The 10532-nt window shown below is 48.3% G+C and overlaps 1 protein-coding gene across 1 annotated transcript; it reads left to right on the top strand.

Moving 5' to 3' along the window:
- Window positions 1-360: 360 nt before the first annotated feature.
- Window positions 361-8134, top strand: Snip1 (Smad nuclear interacting protein 1). Its single transcript, XM_021160231.3, has 4 exons — window positions 361-617; window positions 1961-2063; window positions 5151-5734; window positions 6751-8134. The coding sequence occupies exons 1-4, from the start codon at window positions 418-420 to the stop codon at window positions 7013-7015; spliced, it is 1152 nt and encodes a 383-aa protein (XP_021015890.1). The 5' UTR covers window positions 361-417; the 3' UTR covers window positions 7016-8134.
- The last annotated feature ends 2398 nt before the right edge of the window (window positions 8135-10532 follow it).

The raw sequence follows: 10532 nt of genomic DNA, 5'->3' as shown, positions 1-10532 counted from the left end.
TCAGCCTTCCCTCCCTTTTTAACTCTGATTTCTATTTGGCGGTGCTGAGGATGAATTCAGAGCTTTGAGCTCTATCCGAGCTACAACTTTTTCAGATTTTGAGACAGTTTCACTAAATTGCCAAGGCTGGCCTCGAAATTACTGTGATCCTCCTGCCTCAGCCTCCCGGGGGTTGGCCATGCCTTTTCAGTACTCCAGTCACACCTTCCAGCAGCGGGGACCCCATGGCCACTCGCGCCAGCGTCCCCAGCGTCTGAACTCAAACACCTGGGGCCCCGCCCACGGGGGGGGGGGCGACACCGTGAGGGCTTCTGGGATAACGCGCTGCCCGGAAGCGGAAGTGCAAAGCTGTCCGTCACTTCCTACGGCTCAAGTGGCTCAACGGACCCTGCAAGTGACTCTCGGTCGGGCCGCAGGATGAAGGCGGGCAAAAGCGAGCGGGAGCGGAGCGGTCGGCGGCGACACCGGTCAGGCGACGCTCTGACGACCGTGGTGGTGAAACAGGAGCGTCTGAGCCCCGAACCCGTCGCGCACCGCCGGCCCGACGCTCCAGCCGCTAGCCTGTCCCCGCCCGCTGCCGAGCCTGGCCACTCGGGTCACCGCGGGAGCCGAGCCCGGTAAGCGAGCCGGTGATTGGGCGGAGGACGGGATGGCGCGGGGGCCGGTGGTGCGAGCGGCTCCGGAGTGCAGTGCACCTGTTGAGTTGAAATGAGATTCCCCCGCCTGCCCGCGAGTGGACGGTGCGAGTGGCTTCTCCCCTCGTCTGCCTACAAAGACACGTTGGGTCTTGGCGACTTCTTGGCAGCACTCATTCGCCAATGCCTCCATGTAGCATTGATTTACTGAGTGCGGTAGGGTGGGTTAAAGATCAATAGAGGTACTGGGCCACAAGGCAAAGAAGAGAGATGCTTTTTCCTTGGCGAAGTTGAGCAGGCTCTAACTTGGAGAAGGAAAACAACAAAGAGATAATTTCAGTCAGTCAGTATTAAAGACAGATTAAAACGGCAATGTGGTAGCGAGAGGCTGGGTAGAAAAAAGAGAGGGCTTGTACAGAGGTGCTCCTTAACGGAGACCTGGCTGGTAGGATTGATCCATTCTCTTGAGTCAAGAGTCTTTTAACGCCGTGCGGTGGTGCTGCACGCCTTTAATCCCAGCACTCGGGAGGCAGAGGCAGGCGGATTTCTGAGTTCGAGTCCAGCCTGGTCTACAAAGTGAGTTCCAGGACAGCCAGGGCTATAAAGAGAAATCCTGTCTCGGGAAAAAAACAAAACAAAAAACAAACAAAAACAAAGGTCTTTTAACAAAGACTCCAGGAAGGACCAACCCAGTGTGGTCGGGCATGCTTGTAACCCAGCAGTGGAGATGCGGAGACAGGAGGTTCCTGAGTGTATACACATAAACACAGCGAGTGCACAATTATGACAGAAAAATATATACATAGAACCTGAGTTGGAATTCTGTTTTAGAAGTTGAACAACAGCAGCAACAACAACAGCAACAAAAACAAAACAAAACAAAAAAAACCAAAACAGCCAGCATATCTGGAATTGAGAGATGGAGCAGCATTTGTAGGCTGGTAGGAAGGATGTGGGATGGAGGACAGGGCAGGGCCCTGAGACCTGCCAAGGGATTGATTTTGGTTGTTGGAGAAGGGAGTTGTGTTAGGAAAAAAACAGGCTGGATTGGCTTCCTGGATAGTAGTGCCAATTAGTAGGGTGACACATCCGGAGAAGAAAGGCTTCTGAGGCTTCGGGCTTGGAGAATGAGGTTGTCTAGGTGAGAAGGCTTAGCAGGCAATTGTGTATGTGGTTGGGAGAAATGTTTATGGAAAGTGAAGGCCTGCTGTGGCTACTGATCTCACAGATGTGTTGTGTTTAGTAGGTGAGCCTGATACTGGAAGCTAACTTACTTTCGGGAAGGAACTTTGAGGTAAAAATCCTGTGTACCATTCTCTGTAAAGGTCCCCAGCCAAGAAGAAAAGCAAGTCGTCTGGGAGAAGAAGCAAGTCTCCACGGACCAAGAGAAGTCGGAGTCCCCACTACTCCATGGTCAGAGTGAAGCAGGTGAGTGAGTGAGTGAGTGAGCGGGCAGGCAGGGACCACGGGCGGAAAGCTCCAGCCCAGAGCTGTTGCTGAACCCCAAGAGGTTGGCAGCCACGTGTGGACATGCTTCCTTGTCACTGCAGTGGGCTTTTCTAAAAATGGGATATGTATCTGGGGCTGTTTTTCCTGAAATTTTAACGTTTGGAGACAATTGTTGATTTGATTCTGATAATTCTTGTCAGAAGTAATACGGAAAGATGTACATATCCATGTTTCTCTCAATGGCAACTTCTTGCACAGCTGGACAGTGTCGTCGTCAGGACACAGACGTTTCACCACCATCAGGATGCCTCATGATGTCTGGTGCTTCTCCGCCTTTATCCTTCCTTACCTCCTGGCTGGCCGCTTCTTGCTTTCTCTTGTTTCTGGATGCACATTTAATTTAAGCCCAGGGTCTTTAGGTTAGAAGATTGTTCTTGGTGCTGTTGAAACCAGCATAGATGGGTCATGTTGGGCCTGTGAGTGCCCATGTGCTGTAGGACCAGTTTTTCTTTTTCTTTTTCTTTTTTTTCTTTTTTTCTTTTTTCTTTTTTTCTGAGACAGGGTTTTTCTGTGTAGCCCTGGCTGTCCTGGAACTTACTTTGTAGACCAGGCTGGACTCGAACTCAGAAATCCGCCTGCCTCTGCTCCCGAGTGCTGGGATTAAAGGCGTGTGCCACCACGCCCAGCTATTACCAGTTTTTCAAAGGACATTGGCTGTCTCCATTGGATTATTTTTACTCCCACATTAAAACTCAGTCAGTTATATGTCTATCCTGCCAATACCATGCAGACTCGATTACCACACTTCCATAGTAAGTCTCAAACTGAATGCCCTCTTTGCTGCATATGAGCTGCCGTGTGGGTGCTAGGAATTGAACCCAGGTCCTCTGGAAAAAGTAGCCAATGCTCTCAACTGTTGATCCATCTCTCCACACCACCCTCCTCTTTTTTTCTTTTTTTCCTTTTAGCTGTTCTAGTTCTTTTGTCTCCATCTCTATGTAAATGTTCGAGAGAGTGTGTGTGTGTGATAAAAATCTTTTAAAAATATTTTTTCTGCATATTTATGAGTGCTTTCCCCGCCGCCCCTGCATGTATGTGTATGTCTGGTGCCCACAGGGTCCAGAAAAGAGTACCAGAGTCTCCAGAACTTGAGTTAAGGCTGGCTGCAAGCCACCTCATGGGAGCTAGGAACTGAGCCAGCTCCTCTGGAAGAACAGAAAGTGCTCTAACTGCTGAGTTACCTTCTAGATTCCCTAGTGACATCTCGAAAGAGGCAGGTGTCGTGGTGCGTGCATGTAATTCTACACTGAGGCAGGAGGATCACAAGTTCAATACTGGTTTTAAACAATTAACTGAGAAACTGTCTCAAAAGTAGAAAGAGCTAGGGATAAATTTAGAAGTTGAGTATTTCCAGCCCTGAATCCTAGTCCCATTACCATTACATATGTATGCATATTAATGCAATATTAGCCTTAAAAGGAAGAAGATTCTGACACATGCTACAAAATGTCTGAACCCTGATGACTTGCTTAATAAACTGGGAAAAATTGCATGATTTCATATTTTTGTAGTTGAGACGGGGTATCTCCTGCTAATTAGCCCCTGGTTGGCCTGAAACTTGCTTGGTAGCACGGGCAGGCCTAGAACTCTTAATGATTCTCCTGCCTCAGCCTTCTGAGTGCTGATATTAAAGGTATACCATCAACTGAACTTCACCAGCAGTGTGTGTGTGTGTCTGTCTGTCTGTCTGTCTGTTCCTTTGGAGACAGGTTCTTGTTCTCACTCTCTCTCTAACCCCTAGAGATCCACCTACCTCTGACTATTGAGGCTGGGATTAGAGGTGTGCAGTCCTTCCTCTCCTGACAGGAATTGCTAATCTGAGAAGATTCCCATTTCCTTTAGCATTGGTGCTCTGGTTATTAGAAGAAATGTCTTCAGGGTTGGTTAAGTGTAGGTTTCTTCTGGAAACTGCTGCTGCCATGCTTTGCCCTTGGAGCTATCGCAGTACAACTGGTCTCTCATTGGTCTGTTGTTGTTCTTTCCAAACAGGTTTCTCTGTGTAGCCTCGGCTGCTCTAGAACTCTTTGTACACCAGGCTAGCCTCTGCCTCTGCCTCCTGAGTGCTGGGATTAACAAACGGTGTGTGCCACTGATCTATTGACTCTGTATTGCTGTTTTCTTTTTTTTTTTTTTTTTTGGTTTTTTCGAGACAGGGTTTCTCTGTATAGTCCTGGCTGTCCTGGAACTCACTTTGTAGACCAGGCTGGCCTCGAACTCAGAAATCCGCCTGCCTCTGCCTCCCGAGTGCTGGGATTAAAGGCGTGCGCCACCACGCCCGGCTATGTATTGCTGTTTTCTGCCAGGTTGATTTTCAGTATGTGTGTCCATTTTGTCAGAAGTTTAGGAACTGCTAAGTAGTACCTTCCTGTAGGTTTCTTGAGGCGTTCATGCTTCTTAGGTTTATCCATAGATGTTTGAATCATCTCTGTAATTGCTGGACTGAAGCTTTTGAAATTATTTCAATTTCCTTTTGGCCTATGAGGAAGTTAACTTTTCCCTTTACATATCTTAAATGCGACTGTTCTGTTTTCTACACCTGCTGCCCTGTGAGTTTGCCTGCAGGTGACTGAGAGGTTTGTCTCCTTGTTTTGAGGGATCTGGATGTGGACTTGAGGAAGAGTGTGGGATATGGAGTCTAACTGGCCCTTCAGGGGAAAGAACCACACTGATAGCCTTGTGTGGATAGGAATTTGTTCTGAGTACCAGAATCCAGGTCACAGATGTGTTGTTGTTTGAAACTATTTTGCCTATGTGGGTGTTTTGCCTGCATGCCTGTCTGTACACCACATAGCTGTAGTGCCCGCATTTGCCATAAGAGGGCGTTGGATCCTTTTGGAACTGTAGTTGTAGATGGCTGTGAACAGCTTTGTGGGTGCTGAGAACTAAACATGGGTCATCTGGAACAGCAGTCAGTGCTTTTAATTGCTGAGCCATCTCTCCAGCTCCTGCAGCTTGTTCACAGAGTGGGTGCCATCTTTCCTTTACTGAATCCCATCTGAATTTCAGGAACGTGAGGACCACCCTCGGAGAGGACGAGAGGATCGGCAGCACCGGGAACCATCAGAACAGGAGCACAGGAGAGCTCGGAACAGTGAGCGAGATCGGCACCGGGGCCATTCCCGCCAAGGGAGGAGCTCTGATGAGAGGCCCGTCAGTGGACAGGATCGGGATAGAGACAGCCAGAACCTGCAGGCCCAGGAAGAAGAGAGGGACTTTCATAATGCCAGGCGCCGGGAGCACCGCCAGCAGAATGAAAGTGCTGGCAGTGAGGCTCAGGAGGTGATCCCTCGCCCTGCTGGGAACAGAAACAAAGAGGTGCCCGTTAAAGAGAAACCAAGCTTTGAACTTTCTGGGGCACTTCTTGAGGACACCAATACCTTCCGGGGCGTGGTTATTAAATACAGTGAGCCCCCAGAAGCCCGGATCCCCAAAAAACGGTGGCGCCTCTACCCCTTTAAAAATGATGAGGTACTTCCAGTCATGTACATCCATCGGCAGAGTGCATACCTTCTGGGTAGACATCGACGCATCGCAGACATTCCCATCGATCATCCCTCTTGCTCAAAGCAACATGCAGTCTTCCAGTACCGGTAGGTAGACCAGAGGGAGAACTGGCAAGGGAGATGGGTGAGTGTCTCACTTAATATTCCTAAGGCTGGCTGTCTGTGTGGAAATGCTACTGAGCCCATTATCCCTTGTATCTAATGAGCCGGACTGAAGGAGTACTGTACGTCTTAACAACCTGTGATCTTTGAACATTTGTATGAGGGGCTGAACTTGGTGTCAGAAATCCAGATATTAGTTCTCCCACTGCATGGTGGCACAGGCCTGTAATCCGGGCTCTCGGGAGGCTAAGCAGGATTGGTAGTATATCCTCTAGGTGTAGGTTATATACCATGGCCCCACCTATAAATAGATAGATAGATAGATAGATAGATAGATAGATAGATAGATAGATAGATAGATAGATGAAAGGAAGAAAAAGAAAAGATTCCTGCCATGGTCTTGACCTGTTTCCACCTGCCCCTAGGGCTTTATGAGGATCAAATAGAAATAAAAGCCAGAGTCAGAATGCCAGATATACGCTAGCTGAACCTGCTGCTTGGGAATACATCTTTACCGTTTGGTACTTACCCCGTGAGGAAAGCAGGGCCAGTGGTACCATCCTCCTTCAACAGGTGAGAAACCACGGCTCACCCAGGCCCTGTGCAGTAAGCCATCTTCAGAGCACAACTGTCCACATCTAGTCCTTGGCTCTCAAGTCTTAATTCTGTTTTTCCCTCATTTGGGCTGGTGCTAAAATACATAAAATACAACATTGGAGAAAGTCTATGTGTAACCATAGCAAGAAGCCTTGAGTTCTGCACTGGGGCCTTACGGCCCTCCATTCCCAGCCTCAGCCTCAGCCTACCTTTCTCCTAGGTTATGTAAAGTGCTCTGAATTTCCCCATCAGGGCAGTACTTCCCCGTGACATTCCAGAATTTTCATTTGAATCCTCTTCAAGCCACGACATTGCCATCTAGATCTGTAGCATAGAGCTTTAGAAAAGAAGACAGGTGGTCTCAAGTAGGACACTCACATGCTTCTCTCCTTGGTCTCTCCTAGGCTTGTGGAGTACACCCGTGCTGACGGCACAGTTGGTCGGAGGGTGAAGCCCTACATTATCGACCTTGGCTCAGGCAATGGAACATTCTTGAACAACAAGCGTATTGAGCCACAGAGATACTATGAACTGAAAGAAAAAGACGTACTTAAATTTGGGTTCAGTAGCAGAGAATATGTCTTGCTTCATGAGTCTTCAGACACCTCTGAACTTGACAGGAAGGAAGATGAAGATGACGAAGAGGAAGAAATGGTATCTGACAGCTAGCAGCTGAGAGGCAGCCTCCACTGTTAGAAACCTTCCCTACCGGACGCTGTGCTGGTCACTCCAGCGCCTCTTCTTGCCTTAAGTCTTTTCTCTGTTGCTGCCCAGCCTATGTTGCAGTATGAGAACTGTCACTTCATGTTTTCTTGAACTTGGCACAGCAGCTGCCTGCCTGTGGGCCCTTGTTTTCTGAACAGTCTCACCAATTACAGCGTGTCGAGCCTGGTCAAAGCGTGTGGCTGTGGTGGGCACCTTCAGAACTGCTGCATAGCAGACTGCCCTTGGAAAGGGGATGGTGGCTTCTTCTCTTTGTACAGTTTCCTATTTATATAGCTGTTGAGCTTTGTGGACCAGGAGTTTTGTTTTGGGGACAAATCCTAGAGTAGAGAATCTTAGTCAGCTTTGGTTGTTACCAAAACAGCCTCCAGCCTATACCAAAGCTTTGACCCGATTCAGCTCTTGAGTCATAGAAGTTGATTTTGCACTTCGTTTTGGGGGTGACAGTTTACCATGTGACTTCTCTATTGGCTGTCTTCGATAAACAGACACTGTGCGATGTCTGTGTGACAAGACTGTGTAGGGAGGTCGTGGCTTCTACCAACAGGAGCTGCTGTCATACCGTGCACTGGGCTGTAGATCTGCACCCTGAGGATTCCTGATTTCTTCATGAAGCAGACATCATAGTTTGATATCTGGTCTTTTTCTTTAGCTTTGAATTTTTATTCAAATGTTACCTCTCTTCTCCCTTTGAGAAACACACCACACTGACTTTGTAGGAGGGGCCTTGCTGTGGCCTAGGGACGTGTGTATGTGTCTAAAGGAGGTTGTGTAGCTTCCACACTTCCACTTCATCTTTGACCATGTGTTCATATTTTCCTCCCACGGGTGGAAAGTAAGAGACAGCCTAGTGTCTGAACTTCTCACCTGGGGTCTGTGAGTAGAAAGATACTCCTTACTGACAGTCTGTGTGCTTCAGAGCTATGTGCTGGGTTTCATATGTCAGTGTTTTGTGATATAAATAATACCACATGATAGGCAAAGGCCTGTCTGCATTTGGAGAGCAGGTTTTCATTTATATGTATTTTTGAGATTAAAAAAATAAAATTTGTAAATATAGCCTCATTTTAGAGGGTATTACTTTTCTCACATAAATGTCTTGTTCATAGGTGTGTTTGCTTCTAACGGGATCTTTGTAAACTGTTTTGAGGTAAAAGTAGTGTGTGTGTGTGTAGAGAATTATAGGGAGAGGCCTGAAGTACTGAGGACAGAAATGGCTTATCTCAGCAAGGAGGGCGTGGGGCATGAGCTGTCAGGGAAGGATTTGTGTCAGTGCTCTGCATTTGGTGACCACTCTGTCCCCGGGTAGAGATGATGGCACTCGTCCTGGGCTGCTCTTAACTTCCTCCTGGGCTGGGATTTAGGATGCTGTGGAGTAGACTGTCTTGTTTGTACAGTCAAGGTCTCACTTGTTCTCAGGGCTAGAGGCTGGCTAACGCAGGAAGGTCAGCTCAGGAACGTGTTAGGAAGAGACACAGTCCCTATGGTGTGCAGGGTCAGCTCAGGAATGTGTTAGGAAGAAAAGCACAGTGTATCTTGGATATTTTTCTCAATTCAGACACCATTTTCTGCCCGAGAATCCACAATAACCTGCTACCCTACTTCAGTGCCTTCTTTCCCAGGGATAGTTTGTGGATTTGCTTTCTCAATGAGCACTGTGCAAGGTGACCACTTTACCTACATTTTTTTGTAAAGAGGTTCCAGGAACCAGAAGTGGCGACTCATGCCTATAACCATGAGATTGGAGAGGCTGAATTCTGCAAGAGGATTGGTGCAGATGTTAGGGCGTGTGAAATGTGAGACAGCCTGGTCTACCTAGGAAAACTTTAATCTCAACGGAAATGTCCCAATTGTTCTGATAGCAAACATTTGCCTTAGTGGAGTGCTGGCATCCCAGGTTAAGAGCTTCATGTTAAGTCATGCAAGATGTCTTTTCTTAGAGACTTGTTCATCTTAACTATTTGCAAGGTCTTAACTGTCTTTCTCCACCTGACGTACAGCTGTGTGTGAAACAGCTCTCTGCCGCTGAGCATCCACACCAACTTCTTGTGCTCCCAAGTTCTGCAGATGTGGGCCAAAGAGATGGCTCAGCTAGTAGAGGTGCTTGTCATCAGCCCCAGTGACCTGCATTTGATCCCCCAAAACCCTCATGGTGTAAGGACAAATCAACTCCCACAAGCTGTCCTCAGACCTCCACATCTGGGTGGGCACGCAAGATAAATTGTGTGAAAGTCCTCCCTGGTCCTCTCACCTCCGTTGTTTCCTATTCTGACATCACAGATAGCTCACTGGATGCAAATGCTGATGGCCATCCCAGATACTTGTATTGTGTTTGGGGGCTGTGTGGACAAGAGGAAAATGAGCTGAGATAGTGGTATCTGAAACCGTACTGTAGGGAGATCGGTCTGGAATTCATCTTGTGGTCCAGTCTATACTCAAACTACTGGTTGTCCTGTCTCAGCAAGTTTCTGCCTGTCCCCTAACATCCTCAGGTCTTCACTGTGGTCTTCCAGCATCAATCTGAGCACCCAGAGTAGTTGGCCCTAAAAACCATCATCGTTAACCAGGTCCTGCACTTTATGCCCAAACACCTGGGATCCTATGAATGCCAGCACTGCTTGCTGCTGCACAATGACAGCTACCTGGCCCATACCCAAGGAAGAATACTGACCAACTTGGTCCTGCCGGTTGTCAAGGAGGTTTGAACCCTAGGTGGAGGTGATATTTAGAAAGATTGACCAATAGGGCTACAATGTGATTAGGCAAAGGGATGTGGAAATGGATCAGCAGAGTTTGCTGTTCTGGGTCAGCTATCCTGAGACCACAGAGAACATGTCCCACAACTGCTTCATGTTCACCTAGGAGCAGAGAAAGGACGGCAGACCATAGAGCCAAGCCCTAAGAGACCACAGTTTGGCCAGGAGATTGGCAAGGCTGAAAACAAGTCCTAAACCCACTGCAGACTTCAAGACTAAGCAGTTTGTTTTCCAGTTTGACCTACAGGTGGAGACGCTCCATCCTTCTCCACCCATGTCAAGCACTCCCCACTGTTTATGAACTACTGGTTGCCTTGTTCTCAAACCCCCATCCCACCCTGTCCAGTAGCCTTTTCCTGCCCTTTCTGCATCTTCTCTTACCCCCCGAGCCTCCCCAAATGCTGTCACTCCCAGGTCCACCTCGCAGTACCAGAGATCCCCCCCATCAAATGCAGGAGTCTACCCACCAGCCCCAGATGTGTACCCCCTCTCATCAGCAGGGATTCACTCCCAGGCTCCAGTACACCCTACTTGCTTTTGAAGTCTACTCTCATGCCCCAGGGGTCTTTCTGCCTGCCCCGGGATTCCATCTGCAGCTGCTAGGGATACACTGCCAGTCTGTTGGGGTTCGCCCCTTGCTTCCCAGGGAGTATCCAACTCCATGTCTCCTGGGCTAAGGCCTCCACCTCCATCTGAGGGTCCTGGAA

This window comes from Mus caroli, unplaced genomic scaffold (assembly GCF_978045245.1).
Source record: "Mus caroli unplaced genomic scaffold, Mus_caroli_1 scaffold_6, whole genome shotgun sequence".
NCBI classification, from domain to species: Eukaryota; Metazoa; Chordata; class Mammalia; order Rodentia; family Muridae; genus Mus; species Mus caroli.
Note: the sequence above shows the minus strand (reverse complement) of the source record. Positions and strands in the feature narration are given on the sequence as shown.

Bases quoted from the DNA above. Each gene is read 5' to 3' on its own strand.
- Snip1 (XM_021160231.3), top strand. From the start codon at position 418: ATGAAGGCGGGCAAAAGCGAGCGGGAGCGGAGCGGTCGGCGGCGACAC. The intron at 618-1,960 runs GTAAGCGAGCCG...TTCTCTGTAAAG, and splicing joins CACCGCGGGAGCCGAGCCCG to GTCCCCAGCCAAGAAGAAAA. The intron at 5,735-6,750 runs GTAGGTAGACCA...GGTCTCTCCTAG, and splicing joins CATGCAGTCTTCCAGTACCG to GCTTGTGGAGTACACCCGTG.